Genomic DNA, 25,940 nt, shown 5'->3' with positions numbered 1-25,940 from the left:
CCTGCCACCCTCTCTCTGCCGCGTCTGGTTATATGATGGCAGAGGCAGCAGCATGTCACAGCAGGGAAGAACTGTAACACCAGACCAGGGCCTGGACCCAGCTCCACCCCAGGGGGAGCCAGGACCATGGTAAACAGCTGGATGCATGTGCGAACACTGCACCAGGTCATGGAGTGCAAGCAGCTACATAACTACAAGTTACGCATATTACAAAGCAGGGCTCTGTCAAGAGACAGTCGATACTGGTGACACAAACACAAGAAGCATTACTGCAATGACAGATGAAGACCCAGCTCCCCCCTGCTCAGTTCACAGGCCACTCCACATGCCTCAGCCTACAGCAGTGTGGGAGGAGAGGCGGCAGCAAAGGTCAGGCCAAGGGGATGTGAAAGTCAATGTATCATTAGGAATAAGCTGTAAAAGTGCAGGAAGCAGCTGCTCCATGGAAGAGCTGCAAGGGAGGAGACAGGCTTTTAAAGCAGAGGCCAGACAGCACGAAGGCGATAGACGAAAAGGAACACAACACAGAACCAGCCTTGCCTGCCTTTTCGGTAGCTGGTAGCACTTCTGAACACGGAGGCAGCAAGTGTGAGGTTGCCAATCAAATGACAAGTTTGGAACAACTGCCAGGATAAAGTAAGCAGTTTTGCTTTATATGTAATAGATGCCCACACTTCCCATTTTTTCCCTGCACTTGCAGAATTTTTAGTAACTTAACATAGGTTTCCTCAGCGGGTATCATACATTTAAAGCAAAGCTATCACAAAATTTGGCAGAACAGTGTTACGAACTTCAGCATGAACCTATCCAAAAAGCTATGCTATTTCCAAGATAAACAGAACATGTCACAGAACTATAATTCTTCACCTTTTGGCAGCATCTTCTGGTTTTTATTTACACCGGTGTCACTCTGCTCTCAAGAATCTGTACTGTAAAGGGCTAGTTTCAACAAAATTTTACAGAAGTTACAAAAGTTTCAGTGATGATTTTCACGAAAATTGTAGTAATAAGAGTATCTGCCAAACTAAAACAAGAGAAATTGGTGATCCCACCAAGGTGGAAGTCTACTAAGTGTGTTTTTTCCTTCGTGGCAGCAGTCAGCACACAATAAGGAGGCATGCAGCTGCTGAGCAGCTTATGCACAGTTTGAAGTGGGGATGTCACAGGACACCTTGGGAGGGTAAAAGGGAATTATGATTTCTGGTGGGGAATCTGGACAAAAAGATAAAGCAGAAGAAATACAAGTTTCACTGATTCTGCTGCTGCTGACTTCCATTTCAAAAGAAATGGAGAAAACTACAAAACACAAGCTCAAGGATATTGTGCTGTTCTATATTTATATTGGGGAGACCTTATCACTCTCTACAACTACTTGAAAGGAGGTTGTAGAGAGGTGGGGGTCAGTCTCCTCCCAAGCAACAGAAAGAGAGGAAATGGCCTCAAACTGTGCCAAGGAATGTTTAGGTTGGATATTAGGAAAAATTTCTTCACTGAAAGGGTTGTCAGCATTGGGACAGGCTGCCCAGGGAAGTAGTTGAGTCCCCATCCCTGGAGGCATTTAAAATATGTGTAAATGTGGTGCTTCGGAACATGGTTTATTGGTGACCTGGCAGTGCTGGGTTAACAGTTGGACTCAATGACCTTAAAGGTCTCTTCCAAACAAAACAATTTTATACTAATGCCATCTTGTTCCTATCTTAAGACTAAAGCTAACAGTGGAAGTCTTACAGTGTACTACTATAGCCCTGTAGAACATATTTAAAGTTTAAGGTACAATAATAATCATGCTGCATTCATTAAAAGAAGATTCCATCACTGAAAGTGATTGTGAAGTGAATCACAAGTCAAATGCTCAACTGTGTCAGACCAATGGCATAGAGACCAATTACTACCACATTCACTGTGAACTAGAGAAACCTGTTTCGAACACTTTTTTAAAAGTTAACTTCCAATAGCTTTCCTTTCAAACAAATGGTATCAATAATGTATCAGCTGAGACAGGAATAGGTTCAGTTAGTTAGAAAGTGTTAGTCATCTTTAGTAGAGAAGCCTTTCCTGGTTAGTCTGTACTAATCACACTGTCATTTGAGATAGCACCTGAATAATTTCCAAATTATTTCTGCTTAAGAATTGCATAGATGAGTTTTCTCACAATTCGAGATCTTGGCGGCTTCCTGTGGTGTTGAAACAAAAATGCGTAAGTTGATATTCAGCTTGCCTTGCAGAAGTGCTTGGGCTAGAGGGAGGGGGAAGAAAGTGTGTTATATTCAGACAGAACTCAATTATATTAAGAGGAGTGCAGTCAGACAAGATAGGCTTAAGTGATTTAACAATTCTCTGCTGTTCAAGGGGGCTAATCCTGCTCCCTTTTGCTCAGCCACCAGCCTCTACAGCTCTCTGCGTTGCTTTGGCACTAATCTAGTTCTTTGCTGAACTCACTCATCACGCCAATCCAGAGAAGTATTAGCGAAGATAGTTTTCTGTCATATTAGTAGTGGAGTTGGTTCACTAAGGGACTAGGTGAACACAAGAAAGGTAGTAGAGCACAGCTTGGTGTTTTCGGGCACAACCAAACACGTAGACCAGTTTAGCCATCTTGTTCAGTCACTACTTGTAACTATTCATGTCTCGTGTGCCAAGAAAGTTTATTGTTGATTTTAATGTATAATGTACTGCATAAGTTTATAGATTCTAAAAAGTAGATGTGTTCAAGATTTTAGTCAAAAGCCTTTTTAAAACTCTAGTTAAATACATTGATAAAATGAAACCTGAAAGAAGAATTTGTGGCTCTGCTTCCCCTACTTTTACCAGTACTGTAATAAACATACTTTTATATGCAACCAGTTGACTACAATGTTGGTTATCAGCTCCACATATCGTTGTATACTATGCAAAAGTTCAACTGTCCCACCTATTAAAATTTTAAGTCTTTTGCAAAACGTTTTAATAAACTGAACCATGCACACGCTCAAGTATGACACTTAAAAAGGCATCTAATCGAGAGGTTTCTAAGTATATACATGTATTAGTAATTTTATTTTATTAACTTTTTTTAGGTAATAAACTTCCCATGCATATTCTTACACCTCTGACAGAGGTAATATTGATATCCATTTCTTAAAAAATATTGTTTAAACCTGAATTGCTAAACTCCATGCTAAGACATTTAACAGCCATTTGTAGCAAAGTCTTTAAAATTGCCTTTTACAAACTGTATTGACCACTGGAATCATAGCAAAGAACAGCAACTAAGTCTATAGTTAATGCAGAGCTTACCCTCAGAATACCCACAGCAAGCCCTACATTTCATGATACCAGGAAGAATAGGTATAATAAATTCTCTCTTGTGTAGTTCATTACATGATAGGCAGGTCACAAAAGTGGCTAGAACAAAATTATTATGAATTGTTAAATCTATATTTTGAGACAGAGTTGAATTAACTTATTTGATATCATACAGAAGAATCCTTAAGGGCGGAGTGGGGGGGGGGGAATATACAGACCCAACCACTAGAGACAATGACTCCAATTTTATTTAAAACTTTCCAAATGGTTTAATAACAAATCACATCACCTTGTTACAGTCTTAAGATCTAATGCCCCACAAAGCCAGTGACAGTCTTGATCTACATATCCTTGTGAGGTCTGTGATCAGCCTCAAAGCTAATACATACCATTACTTTTAATACGCATCAGACGTCTGCTGAAAAATGTTTTAACACACATTTCCACTCCCACCCACCAGTGAACAATCAATATAGACTGACTAAAATGAGCCTTCAATGTCACTGTGCTTAATTTAACAAAGCAGAATTTTCTTCACCATGAATTAGTGAATCTTCATTTAGTAAAAATAAATTGTTATAGCAAACATATGGACATAGCAGTATTAGCACTGGTTACAAAGGAAGCATGGTTCAACAGCTGAAAGCAAATGAATACTTCCTGGCTTTGAAATACCATCCAAGAGCCATATAATGTCTATAACTTAGTCATCAAAAAATTTAATTCAGAAAGGAAAAACAAAATTATAGTATTGAAATGAGTTTAATGCCTTATAAATACAGCTTTTTGGCTGAGCAAGTGCATGTGGGCACCTTAATTGCCAAATTACCTCATTTTTTCAGTTTACCTACACTAGTAGCCTGGTCACCTGAGTCAGACTCACAATCACTTAAAAAAACCCTGGTCATAAGGCAACTTCAAAGCTACCCTATACAGTAATAAAAGTGTAGAAATTGATGGAACCTACAACTACACGCAATAAGATCCTTTAAGATCCTGTAGATCCTTTAGGAGTTAAGTAGTATAAAGGCTTTAAATCAAAACTTAAAAAGCCTCAAGTCCAGTAAGTACCAGGGTCTTTGTTTACATGTAACAAAGATATTCAGAAATACAATAATAAATTCCTTCAAAGTGCAAAAAATTATTTCCATTTCATTCAAGACAAGCACTAAGAATGTTAAGTGAAATCACTCTTATAAACAACATATAACATGTGTTTCTGGCAGATAAGCAAGAATTGTTTTAGGTCCCATGCAAAGCAACATCGGTTTCCTGGCTTCGGCAAATCCTTGCTTAAGTTCTGACAGCACAGAAGCCATAAACAGTCAGCATCAGGTAGAGAAAAAGGCAACAAGCAGCCTATGGGATCTGAAGAATTATCCTAACTACTCCCCAATCCCATTGATATGAAGGGTTGAGGAAACAGAAAAGATCACTACCCTTGGGTTATGGTGAAGGCTATTTTCTTTTCAGTCTCTTTCTACACATGCAAACAACAAAATAGGCAGCTACAATGAGAAAAGCTGATAGAACATCATCATCAGGAAAGATGGAGGTTGAAGTCCCCAGGCATTTCAAAATAAAGAAGTGCAATTCCCCCAACATTGTTTAAGAACAAACAATAACTCAGCACTCACTTTTTTATTTCTCGGAGGAGCATCCGAATAAGGATGGTCTGCAGTGGTTCAATCATTAATTTTCTCCACATATCAAGAGCTAGCTGTCAGGACACAACACAAGTTTACATCAACAAACAAATACCCAAAACACACCCCAAAACAATACCAAAGATGATGCAATTCCCTGTTCAGGATTTTTAAAATTAAATTGTTAGATAACCTTTTCTGTCTCCTTTTTACGTTCTTTTCTTTGCCTCCTCCCCGCCGAATTCATCAACACATTAATAGTGTTTTTCTTCTAGACCACCTGTCTGTATTTGGATGAAGATCACACAAATCTGTATACTAGAAGAGTCAGACACAGTTTCCAGTCAGGTAGTGTCTGAATGCACACGTCCCAGTCTGCATTCTTCCTACACATCTAACAGGGTTGATTTAATCCTTTGTTCCACTCTGGCGAGGATTCTCAAATGCATATAAGGAGCCTAAGCAGATTGCTTACAAGGGCAGGTTTTGAGTGTACATATAAACAAAACATCCGCACAGTAATAGGTGAGTAACATGCCTTTCTACCTGAAGTGTTTGAATGTGCACAGACACCAGTATTTCTAAAAATAATAGGAAAATAAGCCTCAGTTGACAAAAGGGAAGGTCTCTTGGCCAGTTTGTCAGGTCAGAGGCAGATACAGAACTCTTACACATAACACTTAGCATCTCCCAACTAAGATGCATACAGCTTAAGCAAAGTCAATGGCAAGCTAATATTTGACTTAAATGGCATTCGTATCGCCTTCATACTAGGAATAGGACACCCTATTCCTAATGTGTCATTAAAGGAATCAGTCAAATGGACTCAAATGACTCAAATTCCTCATCCACTTTGTGAAACAAATCTTCCTTTTGAAGAGCAGACAAACAAACTTGCTCTGTCACAGCTATCCAGCACCCATGCTGTAATACAGGGCACAGTAATCTGGGAAACAAAGCCGATCCAACTGCATCATAAGCAGGTTCAAAGAAGAGGTAAAGGTTTACTCACAAATCAAAAGACCTTTTTGAAAATACAAGTTGTCTTAGGAGTGATTTTCACTGTCTTTCTTTGAGAAGAGTAGTAGTAGAATAGTTAGAGGAAAACAGTTTCCCTAAGACATCAGGAACTCATCCAGCAGAGAATACTGAAAGAAGCTGGTTCCTCAGAGAAGGAAAGGACTGACATGTTCTGCAACTATGAGGTGAAGGGGTTGACCTCAGGTAACTCAGTTCTGCAATGTTGCCTCTGAAATGTGATCCCTAGCATGGTCACTCCCATATGGTCTACCAATCTAAAACATCTTCAAGTTGGAATTTTCTGATCAAGTAAACGGCAGACAGGTCAATTCAGCAACTTGATCTATTAGTTCAAGAGACATTTTTCTCCTTGAAGAGAGAAACTGATCTTACTTCTCCACCTAGATTGACAATAAAGAACATGGCAGTTTCCTCCATTTTCCAGAATCTGTTACCTCGTGATGGGGAAAAAAACCCCCAAAGGCACATCTTAACTACCTTGTAGCTCAGGCCTCCCAGAGCATCACTGAAAACTCAGAAATCTGAAACTGGTGAAAGAAGCTCACCTAAGAAAAGCAGTATCCTTCATCATGCATTCATAACATATGGACACGAAAAAAAAAAAACCCAAACCAAATGCTTCCAAGCACTGGCAGACTACTTTCATCAACTGATCTCATCCTGTATTTTTCCTAGTACAACAGTTACTTAATGCCTGTAATACTTATCTGCATGATACACTGTTTGAATGCATGCCCATACACATCACACATGCACCTCTGGTCTCCTGTGTGTACCTTCTATTACACACCCCGGAAGAAGCAAGCATGTACTCGTTTAAGATTAGTGAAAAGCTTCCAGAGTTTCATTAGCACACAGGAGTGATGCCGAGACAGAAACTTCAGTACAAAGATAGTACAGTTCTGCTTCTACAAATATGGGGCATTATTTCTGTAACTTCATCCTGAGACTGAAGAGAACTATATATAAAATGAGCATGCGTGCTCTTGAGTAAAGGACAGATAATCTCAGTTCATCAAAAATGGGATAAATGATAATACCCTCCATTCTGAAGTGATGAACAACTCAAAGACTTGTCAAACACCACAGTGCAATCCAAAGAATGAAAGGTAGAATACTAAACAGGAACTGAAACAAAAGAGAAAACGCTTTCAAAACAAAGACCTGATAAACTTGGGGAGTGCCTTGTAGGTCAAGAATTGTGAATTACTTTTCTTTCTGGGGCAATGAATTCAGCAAAAACAGTGCTGCAATTTAACGCATTAAGCTTCTTGAATGTAGGACTGAGTCTCCACTCCTTTTCAGGGCAAAGAAGTACTTGCCATAAACATAATCTTACAGTAACACAGATTAATTTTACTGCCTCAAGATCCAAAATTTACCTCCCACTACCACAGATTACAAAGACAATATTTGGTAAACAGAAATGGAAAGAGTCTTGGGAATTGAGATAATGAAAAATTCCTTAGCAGAATTCCAAGTATCATCAGCTGAACATCTTCACCAAAAACCAAAGGCTGCCAGCTACTATTTAAGAACCTTGATCCCTCCATAACCTGCCCAAATAATGAGCTAGGGATGTACCATCCTAGGAACAACTGCTGGGAAGCTTGAAGAAAAGTGTGCGCCACTGTCCTCCCACCTCACTTATGATTCCATCAACAGGAGGAAAACAGAACACTCAAAAAACCATGAATTATCAGGTCTGGTGTTTGCTCTTCTTTGGTAAACATATTGTAGGGCAGAAGGCTATGGATTAAAGTGCCTACTATTTTCCTTTGGGTTATACCACAGAATGGAGTAGCTCAGTGAAATGGGTGGAGAATTTGTTAATATATCAGCATCACCCAGCCCCAAGAACAAGCCCAGACTTACTCCTAGCCCCAAAGCAGCCGAACTAACAGTCACAGAGCTAAGGACTATCTCTGAAAATCGCAGGAACAGATTTGGCTAAATCTCAGTCTGAGGAAATAAGGAATAACATTTATGCCATTTTGAAGATACCACAATAGTGCAGCAACACACACTTCCAAGCTCTGATGAGCCTTTAGAGATGTGCCCCCATCCCCTGGTCACTATATTTTTCTACATCAAAATGGTAATATCATTTTAGAAAGGGTTCAGTGCTTACATTATCTACTGTATTTAACTATTCAGATTCTGTGACACAGCAAAGTAAAAATGTAGGAGGACAAAGCTGAAATTGCAGTGCTTCTCAATATGTTTTATATCCACCCCCACTTTCAGAGATACCTACCTCTCCTATTTCCATCAATGGTTCGTTCATATCCACCCCTCCATAACCATACTGAAGATCGGCTTCAGTCAATTTGTTCTTCTTAATAAACTGTGTGTTGAGGTACCTATAGAAATAAAGATATTCTACTCAAAACCAGCAAAAGGTAACTTTTTTTTTAATGAATTTGGAATTGTGGAATGTTTTTCACATCGTAAAAGATGATAGAAAGATAACCTCTTTCTATCAGTGCCATCGCATCCATTTAAAAGACCTGACATCATATTAAAATGGTAGTATTAGTAACTGAGATATCAAACAATAGCTTGATATACCACTGGCAGCATTTTCTTGGAGTGCAATACATTTGTGTAAGAATCCAACCTTTCAACATACACTGCCATATTACTCAAATGTACATGCAAATAACTGCTAAATTCAGAGTAGTTGACTAGTATTAGAGTCATAGTAGTTTATTTACTTTTAATGACAGAAAAACGTCCCTGAGTATGAGATTTAAGTAAAATGCACTTTTCTTTTCTACCTTATTTTGCATTTGTCTTGGAATAAAACACAAAAATAGTGTAAATTTTTACAGGGCCAGTTTTTGTCAGTTACGATCCCTTACTCAGATCATGATAACTACCAAACAGCTGTATTTTAAAGATAAGAGAAGAATTTGGCAGAAATTATTTTAATTAACACTTAGAAATGGTAATATAATATAAATGGGGGTTTTTTGTTTTAATATTCACTACTTTATGCATAGTTTTTATAAAGAACAGAAAATTGTTTCTACGCAAGACCTGCAAGAGAAAATGTCTTAGTTCCCAGTATTTCCTTAAAAGAAATACAACAGCATTTTTAAACTGAACTGTTCTCCTCCTCTTCCCAGATAACTGGGAAAAAAAACCCTACTATCTTTAAAGCATAACTACACTCACAATATTTGCTATGTTAGTGTTTAAATGAGGTAACTGACATTTTTTAACTTCCAATGCAACTCACAGTTTTGAGACGCCCACTTTCAGACACTGAAGAAAGCCAGATTACTGAAGCACTTTAAGAGGTTCAGACTTCAGAGGCTGTACCAGCCTAGTGATGTCTGAAAACTTTGGGCAGGAAGACGAGTGACAAGCAAAGAAGAAAAGGAGAAACACAGTATGGAAACCTGTGAACTGGAAAGAATTTAGGACACCACAGCGTCCAGTGAGGGAAGTCTTGATAATGCAACGGTGACAAACTGGAATACAGTGGTCTAACCTACTTTCAGGACTCCAGAGTCTTACAGAGCACTGTAAACCTCTCTTCTACCGTGAGTAACCCCCATAAATTGTAAACGCAAGTCTGTGTAGAAGGCTGCAGGCCCACCATTTCGGATAAAACTTGTGCAGACACCCAAAATAATTGTAACACAAGCCTTAAGCAGGCATGATATCCTAAACGATATACCCTCGGCATGTGAACAAAGGTAGCACCTGCCATTCTGCTTCTTCTTGTTAAGCTTGCTAGAAAGGAAAGCCCTATGCTCTCCTTATTCACACTCTTCCATCAGTACATGCCTTCTCAACAAATACAGATCAGGCAACTGATCCGTATTAAAAATAATGTAGCCACAAGTAAATAAACCAGTTGAAGCTAGATCAGGTACCTCTGCAAACACCTGATTCAAGCAAAAAAGGACAGGCAAGCAGCAGGCAGGCAGAACCACTTGTGGCAAGAGTGTCAACACACTGCCTTAAAAACAAAATCAAACTCGCCCATGTTTCCTCTCCCTTTGCCCTACTTTTATCAACTCCCAGATTCAAGCATAAACAAATAACTGCAAAGGATGTGCAAACAGTATAATCTTAAAACAATTTCTCCATGGAAGCCATACACCATTTTTCACCTTGAATAACTACTTCAAAGACTTGAACTGTATTTTTTACTTTTAGAAGACAATCCATAAGGTTCACCGTAACTTACTGTGGAGACAAGGATTGGGCACGAACTGATAACACCAGAAATAACCCACATACTCTTGCTACTGTGACAAAACTTTCAGGTGAAAATTTGAAATACCTGATCGCACAGCTCAGGGCCCATTACTCAAGAGTGCACCTGTGCAGGTGTATGCTTTACGATCTGATGAGGAAAATGGCAAACAGGATGAAAAAATTGAGGTTTGTTTCCTTTCATGGAAACAAATATATCTTTTTTTTTATTGTACCAAAACAATATATCTTTTGGTACCCAAACTTCAAAACGCATCCACCGAGCTTCCACTCCAGAAAGAAGCAAAAAGGTTAGAATTTAGAAAAGTGTTGGAAGACTCATTCAAAACAAATATCTACTTTACAGGGGAATACTGAAAGACAGTGTTCCATCTAAATTAACAGTATCGGGGAAATGTCTCATACATTTCTGAGGGCAAAGTGGTAATTTAGCAAAACAAAACAATATGTTGTTTTATGAGGAATTCAGCAAAAAAACCCTCTGGAAAATCTAATCTAATAATTAGAAGCGTAGATAATTATTGGGACAGGTTAACTGGTAACTTTCATGTATTTGGTACTTCTAGATCAACCAAGAACAATAGTCTAACCACAGATTACTATTGTAGACACAGTGACCACAATCCCAAAGCAGTACCTCCACATCTCAATAGCCTCCAGTGTCCTTCAGAGGTCAGACTTTGCAAAGCCTTGTGAGAACGATTAGAGGTATATCTTTTCTTTTCTTTTTTTATTTTAGTAGCTTGAATTACACACTCCTGGGTAAGAAACAAATACTAGTGTTGACAAAATAGACATTGTAAAATTTAGCCTGAATGTAATAAGCCTAAAAGCATACCTGTCTCAAGTTAGCTCCTGATTATTTTATTATTTTCTCCATGGTAAATCCAAAAGAATTTGTCTCCTTTAGGTGTCTGTCCATCCATGATATGACACCACAAAACATCACATGTGATTATATATATTTCTAGAAGTACCGCAGGTTTTTAAGCAAAAAGTGTACTCGCCCTCTATTCACATTCTTTTCCTCCTCTGAACGGTCTCCAAAGATAAAGTAACTTTTGAGTAACCACATATTTTTAGTCCTCCTCTTCCTGCCCCCCCTTCTACACACATAGTCAGACTCCTATACTGATCCCCAAAATGACACATGAATGTACCAGAACAGTACACAAGAATAAACCTGACCAAGTGCAAGTTTCTGAAAGCAAACTCACCAAGAAAATCCTGCTAATGATTTTTGCAGGCCAGTGCAAATGCTCAGGGACAGAGAAATGGATAAGGAGCCTATATAGCAATATCACACACTCTTCTGATGTACAGGAGGAAATTGAAAAATGTCGTAACTCATTAGCTAGATCTAATTATTACAGTTCTGTTTTCAGAAGCATTCAGTTTGGTTTTTAGGATTTTTTTCAACCTACCACTTGCACAACTAAATTGCTTCGCAAGCTACAGAATACGTACGCAACCATGACAGTTATATGTTACTGTATAATAGGAATAAGCAATTGCATTAATGTTTTCAACAATTTGCATGTGCATTCATATGGTCAGCAGTGCTAACTCTATCCAGGCAGTGTTGAACAGTGTTCCTTGTGGCTGGATGCAAAGCTATCAGTTGTCTGGCAAAGCTGACAGTGAACCAACCACGTCCTCGGCTGCATTAGCAAGGGTGTCCCAACAAGTCGAGGGAGGTGATTGTTCCCTCAGCACTTGTAAGGACATACCTGGAATTCTACGACCAGTATTGAGTACCCAAATACAACAAATCTGGATGAGTGGAACAGATTCTAAAGAAAAACTCACTGAAATAGCTAGGGTGCAGAGCATGAGACATACATAAAATTAAGACAAACTCTTTTCGGGGGAGCACAGAGAAAAGACAAGAAGCAATGGACACAAGCTGCAGCATGACAAACAAATATACAGGAAAAATTTTTAGAATGAGAGTAATCAAGCACTAAACCAGGCTGCTCATAAAGGTAGCAAAATCTCAGTCCTTGAATGAGCTCAGAATTTGACTCAATAAAACTTTAAGCAACCTGGTTTACCTCTGCAGCAAGCCCCACTCTGAGTACACAGTTGAAATGGATGACCTTCAGAGGTTTGTCCACGTGTACATTTTCTTCAAAAATGTTTTGATGGAAACATGCAATCGCGACTTCATAAGAGCTGTACTAAAAGTAGCAGAACCACTACGCTTTATTCAAGCAGAATGCTTTAATGTGTCTACTAGTGCTCAGCACTGGCAGTTTTCATAATTTTCCATAAACTGTTCTGATTCCCTTTTAAGGACAGATGAAGTATTCACCGGTTTAGAGATCTGTAAAATAGGGTTAATCTATCATAATTTGATGATTATCTAATAAATGAACACCATTTCATTATGACAAAGACTGCAGCTACTAAAATTCTATTAATCCAACAGCAGTTATCAAAATTATGAGACCAATAATAAATATCTGATGTGGAAGTGAACCTCCCAGGGCTACCAAAGGCTACAGCCTCAAATGAAGACAATTCCTTCAGCGGAAGAAGTTTCAATAGAAAAATTTTATTAAATTTCAAGTCTTGATGGCACTTGTTTGTTTAAACCTTCCCCATATTTATTAAGTTACATAGTTCTTAAGCAAGAGTAAAAGCAGCAACTTCTTAACACTTAAAAAAAATGAGAGGGGGACTGAAACTAGTATCAGTTTGAATTGTGTTACAGGTTACTGTGGTATTATGCTTAGATTAGAATACAAATTACTCCTATCATTAAAAAACTGGATGAAGTTCAATTCTGAAAGGGAAGAAGGATGTCTCATATAAAAGTACAAAAAGAGAGAACTAAGATTAGCCTAAAGAAAAAAAGTGACATAACACTTAAAGTTTTTCCAATGCATGAAAGTCATTATGACTACTAATCAAGCACAGAATTATTTCTTGCCTTCTTACAAGAGGGTCTTTTACTTCCCATAACAACATATGTTCTATTGTTAAAGAGAAAAATCATGAAGCCATACCCTTCAGAGACTTCTTTTAAAAGATAGCATATGACAAAGCTCAGAATTTCAACACAAAAAAAGAAATAGAACTTTGAGGCAAAATTATTTCCAACAGAACATCTAACACCGGGACCAAAACACCATATGGAAAGCAGGAAGAAGAGTTAGAACAGGTAGAGCTGGCACTAAATAAGTAACTTTAAAGTTTTAAGAAACTGGCTTCACTGATACATGAATACCACTCTACTGAGCTTATAGATATGTATAGGTTGGTTTACATGCATAAAAACTGTCTGTAAAAAAAATGCCCTAGCTTGTTCAAACACAAAACAAAAAAAAACAACACAGGTTCGCGCTGCTGGAGAAATATTTAAATTTGTTCGTTTATGACCAGAAGTACTCAAGCACTCAAAAAACCTGTTACATGAAACAGAATCAGTGAGATTCATACACATTAAATAAGATCTCCCCCCATATCAACTCTCCAGTTAAGTCAGTGACTCATTACACATTACAGAACAAAAGTTTGCAAGCCCAGGAAGGACTCCATTACATCTGTTCCAGTCTGCTAGAAATAATTTCATAGATTCTACAAGATCACACATACATCATCTAATATAATAAACGTCTTGAAATCCTTTGTAAATCCTCACATCATACCATCAGATAAGTACAGTATTAACAGTGCCTCATAAGTTATATTTACCTGCTGGGTATCACATGCATAATGGACATTAGAATGTTCAACCTACAGTCAGAGCAGAATTAAAATCCAAATCCTAGTGAATCCAAAGTCATCTCAATATAGTTATAATTCTAGCAACTCATGAATGGGTATGCTTAAGCTATGACAAGTAGCAATGTACTTACACTGTTTCCTGAATTGTGTTACAAGAATAACAGGGGTTGATTTTGGTTTTATTTACATACTTGTCTGTAATCAACAGAAAAAAACTGCAAAATTGATTGTCTGTATACAGTCTATTAGTTTCTGAAGTTCTCAGAAAAGAAATAAGGAGAAATTTTCACTCCCTCTCCAATCCCTGCAATTCAAATGTTCATCTGAAAATAACAGACCCAAAAAGCACATGGCCTTGTCTGAAAGGCTGTTCTACAAGGGAGAGCTGTGGTTTTACCAAGTTATATGGCTAAGCTTTGAAACAAACCATGCTGGTTCAACTGGACACTTCAATACAATGCCATCCTTGTAGACCACCACCTAGAATTATAAGCTACTTCACAGCAGGGCTGATTAGCACTGAAGTATTTGGCACTGCAACATCAGAAACAATAGAGGTAGAATATACAAGTAATGACAGAATAGCAGGAATCATCTTAGATAATTACTTCAGTGGTAAGAAGCAGTGCATGGAGAAACCTGTTGAGCACTGTTCCTTTTTTCTCACATTCTGCTACCATAACTACATTGTCTCCAAAGCTGACCTGGGCATATTCAGCTACTGTTCTCTTTAAGCAACATTCTTAGACTTAAGTGGCAGATCACTGTAATAATATCAAAAGTTCAAAACTCAGTTGCAAAGCTTACCTGTATAAACAGTCCATATAGTCTGCCCCTTTGCTATACTCTTCCCAGTATCTGTGATACATAACCAGTACTTGTTCTTCAGCTTCCAGTACTCTCTGTTAAGTGACAGAAGTGACATAACAGAGTATGAAGATAGCTTACATACACAGAAAGTTGTAACAGAAGTATAATTTTGGAATAACAATCACATATTCAAAATTAACTGCTTTAACTGGTCTAAAAACAACATTGTCGCAATAACCAGAAAACTAACAAATGTTCATACTACTAAGTTTTAGTAAGCCAGCTACAATACATGAATGTTGTTTTATTTTGCTTTTAGAAAGAACACTCACTGTAGCATGTTATTTGCCATCCACATTTACAGAAGTACTTACTTGAATAAGCATGGTTCATATTCTCGCATCATACTGGTGGGGTAACTCACCTAACTATTCCCCACTGACACAGATCAATTTTAAATTAATGCAGACACACACACACTGGAAGAGTTGCCAAGAACTACTTAAAATCAGTATGCCTTACTGGTTAGGCAAGCCCTTATACTAACCCAGAATCCTGGAATAGAACAAGTTTAACAAAGTGCAGATATGTGCAAACTTAAAACACATCTTAAGTTCTATAAATCCAGGCCCAAATCTTTTGGAATTTATGCAAATCATCACCTAAAACATTGCTTTTTTGTACTGAACTTCTCAAAATATATTCATATTCCAAAGGAGTAAGTTCAGTAACTTGAACTAATTAGTATGATCTGTGAAGGAGGATAAGATCCTAGGAATTCAACTATAATTCCAAAGTTTTTAAGTTTAATCTCTGGCTCAAGCAGCAAAGAAGCCTACGCAAAAATAATGTAAAAGAGGAAAGCTAGTGGTCCAAACTGACCCAAGAGCACTTTCCTCTGCAGCATGAATTTTCCAAAGGTTTTCCAACATTATTTCAAAAACAAATGGTGGATAGTCAATTTGAAAACATGGATGTGTGCTTTCTGCTACTTCCCGCAGTTTCTACTGCGCTGGCACTTGCCTGATTATCCTAAGTAAGCTCATTCAGCTCAGTAAATAAATAAATGAGGAAGAACTTTTCTGGTCAAGTTGTCTGCCAGTTTATCGAATTGATTTAGTCTACCAAAGTGTCAGAGGCATCCTCTCGGCAACCAGTGGAACTACCTATTAAGGTACCCAGCCTATCTTGTCAAATACGCAGGTACCTGAGCTCTCAGAATAGCATCAAGTTACCAGTACTAGCCAGAACTGCAATTCTTCATTCCCTATACAGACACCAAAGACAGGTGGACATCTGACTCAATTCTACTTCTCTTTTTCTGAAACACAAGGAGACGCATTCACCAGGGTGACTTATGATTCATAATTGAAATTAGCTGTCTTAGCTGGAGAGACAGAAGTTAATTTACAGCTATATAGGTATATAAGTATTGTTATTTCTCATAATAAATAATTTGCCATTACTTCCTCCCTTCCCAAGCAGTTTTGTTATTTTATTTCTCATATATTTCATTAGTTTTCTTTAGTACAAACAACTAGTTTCAAGACACTGGAGTAGACACTTTTACACTGTAACAGAAAGCTAATCAAACTATAGCGTATTTGGAAAATGAAGACATTTCTGTAACTTGATTGATTATAAGTATTCAGCAGAGAATTCACCTTTCAAGCCAATGAAAATTTTATATAAACCATAATTGTTGGCTTAAAAAGAAAATTCTTCCTTTTGTGTTGCATATAGATTATCTATATATCTGTCTACATTGTGTTGTGTGATATACATGTTGCATATATCAGATATATAGAAATATATATTCCATCTCTGGAACTATGCCATCTGTGATTAAGTGCCAGAAAATCTGCATATCTTCACCCGTCCAAAACAAACAAAACCTCTCCCTAAGGTCAAAAAAAGGACAAACAACATGTACACATACATCAGTAAGTGTATAGGTTACCTTGTGCAAATGGCGTACATGATTTTCCAAGAAAACTTTAGTCTCAGTATAAAGTCTCTCTCCAAGAGGTTCAGGATAGGCCACACACAAAGCATAAATGTCTCTGGGCTCAGGGTCAAGGTTTGTATCTGCTTAAAGTGTGAAAACTTAAAAAATTTACAGAACTTTTTTTCTCCCATGCATGCATTTCAGATTTTTTACAGTCAAGCACAAAAGACAAAATGGATCTTTATCTGAAATTAGTGTAAGCCCTGATTTGTGAAGAATCTAAGTTTTCAGCATTAATAATAAATTTTAAGTAGTGGAAGGTGAGGAAATGTTAGAGCTAAGATCCTGAAACTCCTGGTAGCCTCATGTTGACATGGCTTTTACCACTTATTTGCCTTCTATGAATAATACATGATTATCTCAAAGTGGAAAAGCAGTTACCATCCAAAATTTTTCCTCTGTCTCTGCAGCCAATGCAAAATTGCAGCTCTTTGTGGATAATGGGAAGAAGCACTAATTACATTAAGAATGTGATTTACGAAGTATGGAGCAGAGTAAACACGAAGTGAAGACGACTTCAAGGTTTCTGCTAGAAGACCAGAACTATTTACTGTCCCTGCATATTTCCCCCAACTCTACAGGTAAAACAGTTTTGTGGGACACTGGAAATCAAGTCATCACAATGGTGGTGTGGATGCAAAAACTTTATTTTTAACCATCATCATTTCTGTAATCCTGTTTAGATCCCAGCCACACAAAACAGTTACATTTGCCAACTTGCACGGGCATCAGCAAACAGTTAAACCTCTTAAGGTGGTTTTGTCCCTGAAGTACCTCGCAGAGCTACTTTTGAGTTGTAAGGTTTATACCAAGACAGACACTTGATAATTTGTCAGGAAAAGATTCATTAAGAACTTTGCTTTCTGAAAAGTCAAGCAAGGATTAAGTCAAGCTTCAGGTGAAAAATTGAGAAAAACTATTTCTGCAAACATTATTTTAAAACATCATGCTTATCCACTAAGTTTAGGCACTTTATAAAATCAGTCATGCTAGAAATAATGATCTAGTATAGATTACTTTTAGGGCAAGCTCTTTAACTGAGGGAAGACACAAGATCTGCTTTCCTCTAGTCTACCTTAAAAAAGCTCATGCCTCTGTAAAAGGAGGTTGAAGACATAAGGACAGTTGACAAGTCACCTGTTTAAGTCTACAGAACAGGGTCAGGCTTTCATCACACAGTTCTTCCCAACAGTATGTTTCATTTTTTACAGAAGTACTACTCCAATCAGAGAAGATACTGATGCAGGACAACCAAACGGAAAAAAGCCTTTATTTGGCACCTGGAATCTCAGAGAGCCTAATCAGAGTCTAATCTCAAGCACAGTTACTTCATCCATATAGATCACCTTTATCAGAATTCTCCTTGGAATGGCAGGAAGCGTTAAATGGAAACATCAAAACAGGCAATATTCACTGCTTTGTAACAGTATCCAGCACTACATGATACCAACTCATGAAGCTACGACCAATAAAATATCAAAACAAACTATTAAGTTAGTAGCGAAGAATGAAAGGGGTTATTTTTAACAGACTGACAGATTGTAAAGAACAATTAGGGTTTTTATTGGGGGGAGGGGAAGTTGCGTTTGGTTGGGCTGGTGTGGGATTTTGTTTTGTTTTTTTATTTTTATTTTAAACACATTACCCCCCCAAACAAATGTAATCAGTCTAAGGATGGTCTGCATCCTCAATATCATTCAGATCAAAAGCTCTTCAGTATCCAAACAAGATATCTCTGAGTAAATAAAAACAAAGTAAATAAAGTAAATTCCAGAATTAGGAATCTTTGTAAGCTACTGAAGTGAAGGGGACTTATTTTCTTTAGATCCACTATACCATCCGAACCACCAAAATTATTACGGTTCTCTGCTTCAAAAACAACTTCCTAGTTAGAGCAAACAGGCAGTCTTCACCACAACAGCATAAGAAAATAATAATGGCAGCTTAACTGATGAAAACTGCAAACAAGTATCTCTGAATTTATCAGAGATCATCATCAGTCCCTGTGCCCTAGGGTTCAGGTAGAAGTCCAGGGGACTTGACTGCTGTAAACAAGTTTATTAGTTATAATAAAACTGTTTAAGAAAATAGTATCTGTACTTCTTCATGGAAATGCACATCTTCCAAACACGCCTTTCCTTATTCTAGAGAACAGTCAAATTTTCCTTCAAATGAAGAAAGATGAATCAAGTATTCTCCCTTGACATGACACTCAGTTTGCACACCTGCTGAAATTAAACTAACAGCTTAATGACAGAAGCTTCCACAGGCACCTTACACGTTTTCCTGTATCAAACAAATGATAAAAATCAACACCAAATTCTGCTAGATCGATACTAAGTTTCTTCTGGATTTCTACAAAAAAGAGCTACCATGAGTCTCAAAAACACATTGCAGAGTATCTTTACTACAGCAAGCTCACATTCTTGCTTAATTTGTACTAGATTATTCATCTAATTATATTTTTCAGTCCAGCATATAAATTTAAGCGTAGTGTTCAAAATGTTGTGAATCTCTTAACAACAACAAAAACCAAACAAAAAACCACACCACCTTTAATTCATGACGAATCATTAATCGTCAGTGGTATTTTACTCCATATCTTAGAGCACTTTTTTTTTTCCTATGCTGCTGTCCTTTAGAGGATGAGGAAGAAGCCTTTACTGTTCAATAATTTATCTTTAATGGTGAAAGCCATCTGTCCTTCCAGTTCAGCACATAGTTTTGCAGGGTGCAAAAGGTCAAAGGGAACTGAAGCCAAACTGCTGCGTAGGGGCCTTCACTCTGTGTTGAGAACAAGAACATCAAAAGCCTGTGATTTAAGTGCTCCAGTAGTTGCTATTTGAGGGGCATTACCCAGCAATAGGAAACTGAAGCAATTCCAGACTAAGGAAAAAACCAAAATTACCATCAAGGAGAAAATACCATAAACCAAGGCTATAAAAGCCAAGAAATACTGTCCTCAGGGTTAAAAAAGCACGTAGTTAAGATCATATATTAACAAGTTTTAAATACCAAATTAGTGTTTTGGAAAATTTCTGTGATTGTCAGTGTTCCTCTGTAACAGATTCAAAATTGATAGAGCACCTACAGACACGCAGTCATGAAGAATCACGATCATACAAGCTTTATATACTCCTTCTTCTCTTTGGGCTGGTTCTCATGTTAAACATGCATGTTGATAAGTTTCTGGTTCACTCCCCAACCTCGACAAATGGGGCATTAGAGGGAGAAAAAACATGCAGGAAAATGGTAAAAAGCAGGTGGCCATGTTGCACGCTTTTAAAATAATACTGTTTGCAGTACAGCTGCTGTTCATCCTATTTATTCTGTCAATGGAAAACCCAAGACAAAACCAGGAAGATCCTGATATTCTACCTTTTCAAAAAAGTTCTACTGCTAAAAAGTAGGTATCAAAGTACAAATGAACTACTACCCTCTATCCACCTTGATCAGCCTCTTAACTTAAAGAGCACTCCCTAGATTACTGAAGCAAAGTCTTTAAAGTTATACAAAGCATTTACAACAGCCAAATTATCATAAATAATATCTCAGATAGAAAGACATTAACTGTCACTCATTTATCAGACAATGAAACAACTCCTGGAACATTTCCTTCTGCAGAGAACCTTAAAGGAAATCTGAAGGTCAAAGATGGCTCAAGATGACTCACAGTTTAAATAAAGTGACATATGGTCTTTCAAGTGATCTTTTCCAGATTTTAACTCTTACACAGTTGTGGTTCCCAGCTCACTGCCATTCAAGCATTTCAAGATATAAACTATATTTAAAGATAAGCTATGTTTAACAATAAAATTAACATTAGAGTTACAAAGAAAACACTACATTCAAGACAAACAAGTTCTGGGGAAGCAGTGAGGCAAAATTTTGTTCTATAAGAGGAATATGCGGAGTATAAGACTCTTGCCCCTAAAATACTATTAGTCTGCACACAGCTTTTGATCTCAGCTGTCTCAAGCAGCACAAGAGAAAGCAAATACGTTAGAACACACTGCTGCAGACTGAAACTGGGATTCTTTGCTGCATCTTATCTTTTGTTTCCACATCATTGTTTTGATTATAGACTACAAAGACCAAGTGGTACTATAATCAATGAACTAACCTGTATGAATTTCATTAACGCACAATCCAAATAATTTGTCACCTTTTTATTGTGCTTAAGCAGCAAGAAAGAGTTAATATATTTCCCTTAAAATCTCTGAGATGTTTAGAAACAGACTACTCCAATTGAATTGAATTTAACAGAGAATAGAAAGCTAACAAAGAACAAAATTATGTATTTTTTAAATGCTGCATCTTTCTAAAATATATAATTAGTTTTCTGTATATATTTAAAACCTGGAAAAAGCTTTCACACCAGCTGTACAGAACTACCAGTTTCACCAAGCTGTTGAATATTCAGTGACCAGTTTGCGTTAAAACATAAGAGTCTGGTTAAAGGTAGCAGAATTACTAAACAATTAACATTTCAGCTGGAAGTTACAAGTCCCACAAGCTCCTCAAGCCATTTAGCCATAGAGGATAAGTGAAAAGGCTCTTGCCTATGCCAAATGAGGCACTAATAGTGCCACTTTCCAAGAGACATAATTAAGAGATGATGGTAAGGTCTTAAGAATTACATGCCAAATGACTCTTCCAAGACTGCTCCCTGAGTCTGCTACTCATAAGTGTTCCTTTTCTGATGCTCAATCAACTGGAGTAAATCCCAAAAGAGGATCAACAGAAGACTTGTGTACAAGGCCTCCACATAAGAAGTTCTAAAAGAAACAGTGTGAGAAAAGGAATCAATCCAACATCTCATGCAATTATTATTTCAGATTCACACATATTTTAGATGCTCCTGTTTAAATGTTTAGAGCTTTAACCTACAGGAGTTAATCACTTGTGGAAGACTGAAATACGCAATTCTCAAAAACTAGTGAGAAAGAATGACTAGAGCACAATTTGTCAGCATGTAAGTGCACAACTAATTTTAAAAGTCTCTAAGTTTTGGAGTCATTTGAACAAGACAAGGTGAAGAATCATGCCCCCAAAAATTAATTAAAAGCTTTAAGAGCTCCTTAAAGATTACAGCACCATAGAATAAGGCTCCACAAGGACTATGAGCAACTACATTTTTCTTGTATGTATTTAGACACATGCACACACTCAAAACACAGGCACATGGGAAAGTAATTGTGAGAAACGCTAACACCTTCAGAAAGAGAAGAGACTTAAGAGTCCAGCTCCTGCACACAAAATAAGCTATGTACACATATGCACACAAAATCTATGTATAAGAACCTTCTCAGGAAGAAGATCTTCTCACAAGAATTAACAAATCAATAAATTCATCTAAACCATTCTTTCCCCCTGTAATTAAACCAAACTCAGTCAAATTGCTGTAGAACAGCTGCAAAGCCTCCTTAAAAAACCGTCTAATTATTCACCACACTGCCATGCCTAATGAATGCATAGGCACAGTATAGGGCACAGTATAACCGATTAGAATAGTTACACTTCTTTTACAATATCTAAGTTTCAGAGAACTTCTTTTAAAAAAATACAAGCCCATGTAAAATGCAAACCTTTCACTTCAACAATGTTTGTACAGCTATAACCACAACAGCAAGACCATGATCACAACAAGAGAGAAAAACTAATCTTAAACATACCTTAACTCTCGGGAATAGAGCAGCAGTAACACTGGAGGGAAAAGAAAGCTTTTTTATAAACCCTTGCTGTAGAAATTTCTAATGTGGTAGTCGTTGGTACACTTGAAAGTGCAAAGAGGGGAACATCTTTAAACTAAACAATCTCACACTCCCCACAACTCCAAATTTAAAGATGTGCATTCTCTGTCTGTGGGTTTCCCCCACTACACACACACACACTTAAGGGTACAAGAAATAACTCACTATCAGAATAGGAGAAATTCAATGCAAAACACGTACTGTTCACAAAAGTACATGTACTTTGTGAACAGCAACAGCATAAGTTAAATATCAGAGCTACTGGTAGTAGAAGAAACTTTAGACCAGTTTACTTTTTATTACCGTGGTGATTTTCACATAGAGTGCTTCCCAAATACGGAGAACTTCCCATTCCTTTCAACATAGCCACTGACCCACAGGCTTAGTAACAGATACAACCTTACCATGGGCCTCTGACCAAGACCACTGAAATGGTTATACGACGCAGGCTTACTCCATGCTAAACACATCATACAAACACATTAAGTCAGATTTTCACTTAAAGGATACGAGAAGCGATCATTCCATGTTGCTCTTTCAACATAATCCAACATAACAACAGCTCTAATTGTCGTTAGAAGTTTGTTCCATGTTTCATCAAAGTCAACTACTCGTGGTTTCAAGGACATTGTGGAGCTTTAGTGTTAGTCTGTAGAAGAATTACACGTCAGACAACATTGCACAATAATTTAAAAAATACTTTTTCTTGGAATTTTTCAATTTTGTACACTGTTGCGCCACCATGATACAGCAACACAAAGGACACCCACTGTGCTTCCCCACCCTCCAAAATCAAGCTCAGAAGCCCTTCTTAATGTCATGGAATGGAACACTGGTGTTGTTGCATGAATAACCTATAACATAACGCCAATCAATCTAACAACACTGTGCCTCGTGATGTCCACCGCCTTACCAAGCCATCAATTTAACAGTGCCATATGAAGAAAACAACTTTCCTGTACATTGTTTGTTCACTTTTATGCAAAGACTGTTTCAGCTGCATCTGAGAAAATTTTGTGCTGGAACATGCTGAACGTATTACCAGAGTATTTGAAATTACTACTGTCAGTTTGTAGCCGATATTCACTTCAAGCTTTCATGAGACATTTTTGGTGTTACATTTAAAAAGCCACAAAACCCGAAAGCTTTGATCAGGACGACAATAAGAAAACACATCTAAACACAGAGCATTATGCAGAGCTTGTGCAGCTTATTGCACTGTGCAAGAGGACAAATAGTGAATTCTTTCAAATAAGACATGGCTTGAAAATACAGAAGCCGTGTTCATAATTTTGTATCAAAAATACTGGGAGAGATTTATTGAAAGAAAAAACATTAAATTACTGAAATAAAACTAGGAAAAAAGTATGGTAATTTAAAAAAAGAGAGACAACTGTGAAGGCCTCTTCTTTGTTTCTATTTGTCTGTCTGTCCTATGCACCTAATCTAGAAAGGACACGATGTGTGACATTCCACGCACAGAGCAAGCCTAGTTTGTGCACGCTAACAGGACATTGTAAGTTTAAAACAAAAACTGGAAAGAATACTTCTATTTCAGTTTTAAATAGATGGACAAAGGACTCTTAACTTGTCTTCCCAAATTTTCAAGGTCAGAAGGGGAAAAAAGAAAGCTAGTGACAGACTTTTAGCACAAGAGGCACAATTCTATAAGGGAAAGAATCAAATTTCATGCTAAAAAACTATTTAGCAACCAGCTTACTACCTTAACCACTACTGGCTCTTCATTTTTCCCAGGCAGATTAATTCTCTCAAACTGCAGGATATATAGTTTCTCAGTTTAAGGGAAAAAAAAAAACAAACAAAAAATCCAACAAAACCCACCCCATCAGATGCAACGTTTACACTGTATGTATTTAAAATGCCACCCCGACTAAGCAAGCTCCTTAACTGCTTTGAATTCAGGAACCACAGAGGGTTCTTTTCCTCCACCTGCAACACAACAGGTTGTTGCAAAAAATCATTTGTAAAAATGCAGTCAATTTATTAACCAAGCAACATTTGCTTTGACTTCCTAACAAAACCAAGTAGCAACTAACTGATATCAAGGAAGTGGTATTATCCTAGGTTTTATGAAGAGGAAACTTTTTTAAAAGTAAAGCTCAGGAAGTGGTACATAAATATTTCCAGTTCAGTAGAAACAACTGTCATACTTGTAAGATGGTTATTACCACTTTCAGAAATAAAAAACAAATCTTCACTCCATGTATGTCAATAGTAGCTTACTTCACAAGGTGATCAGGGAGAACTGACAAAACAAACAGATATCCTTCAAAGAAAGTAAGTTGAAAAACCACAAACTTATGTATGTTTCAAAGAAACATGAACCTCAGCAGAAGTAAACAACAGTGGAGCTCACTTCCAAGAGGGAAATAAAAATAAAAGGAGTAGCCTTCTAAAAGCTCTAGTAAAATTCTTCTGCTGGAAAACACCGGAGTATTTTCAGCTGACCTCAAGAAAAGAAATAATCATGGTCGACAAAAATTTTAAGGTTCCTAAAAAATTATTGAGGTAATGAAGTTATACTTAGCCGAGTGTTACATTACAGGTTGTCCTCTCTGCCACAAACTAGGTAGCTCCAATGTAAAATTCACAGATACGCAAAACTGAGGGGAAGAAAGAAGGATGAAGAGAAAGTCCTTTCCACGATGCATTGCATATAATCAGTGACATCGTGTATAATATCACCAAAACCTAACAATATGGAAAGCACTACACACCCACATACTCATAAAAGTATTCTGGAGTTAAATAGTTTAAAACAGTGCTGACTGTTATTTGGCATTTTCTTACAGCTTTGAAATCAATGTGAATTTAAACTTGTTTTATAGACATGTTTACGAACGGGGTATAACTTTTTCTGTAAGATGCTAGGGGTTTGGCAGTTGTGCTTTAGTGTCTGCAGTGTGCAAGCTCACCAGCTTAGAGTATTAAACGTCTTGCACTGGTGCAGGTAATCTCCATGGTAAAAATTATAGCAGAGCGGGATATCTGCTCTATGGTTTATACTATGCAGGGGGTGGGAAACCATACCTGTTTGACAAGCCCTAAGGTGAGCAGATGTTGTTGAAACATATTTACCCATGAGGATAATAAAAAGATGCTTCTTCCATTCTTTAAAATATACCGCTCTCATGCTAAATATATTCATTCGCACAAAATAATGCAGGTTTTGGGCCAGCATCAAAACATTCCCACAATTTCCCACCTATTTAACCATCTCCAGAAATAATATTAAAAGCTAGCGATGGGTGAGTAGCCAAAGGCCGGAGTACCCGCATCAAACAAGTAAACAGCGCTGTCTGCCACCTCCCTCTGTGCCCCGATACCCCCACCCGGCAGCAGCGGGATGACCCTGCTCCCCATGACCCGCTCCGGCCGGCTTCGGGCAAGGGACGTGCCCTCCCCACCAAA

General features: G+C 37.6%; 1 protein-coding gene across 1 annotated transcript in view; it reads right to left on the bottom strand.

The window, feature by feature from the left end:
• The window catches only part of CUL2 (cullin 2), a 35,224-nt gene extending 12,087 nt beyond the window's left edge, over nt 1–23,137 (bottom strand). Inside the window, exons 1-6 of the mRNA XM_010139256.1 lie at nt 23,019–23,137; nt 16,708–16,810; nt 14,745–14,839; nt 8,230–8,335; nt 4,923–5,005; nt 2,153–2,236 (exon numbers count right to left, since the gene is read on the bottom strand). Of these exons, the coding sequence (XP_010137558.1) occupies nt 2,153–2,236; nt 4,923–5,005; nt 8,230–8,335; nt 14,745–14,839; nt 16,708–16,810; nt 23,019–23,137 (590 nt within the window). The remainder of the gene's footprint in view (nt 1–2,152; nt 2,237–4,922; nt 5,006–8,229; nt 8,336–14,744; nt 14,840–16,707; nt 16,811–23,018) is intronic.
• Between the last annotated feature and the right edge of the window lie 2,803 nt (nt 23,138–25,940).

This window comes from Buceros rhinoceros, unplaced genomic scaffold, assembly GCF_000710305.1.
Source record: "Buceros rhinoceros silvestris isolate BGI_N320 unplaced genomic scaffold, ASM71030v1 scaffold37090, whole genome shotgun sequence".
NCBI classification, from domain to species: domain Eukaryota; kingdom Metazoa; phylum Chordata; class Aves; order Bucerotiformes; family Bucerotidae; genus Buceros; species Buceros rhinoceros.
This window is presented reverse-complemented; position numbering and strand designations above follow the sequence as displayed.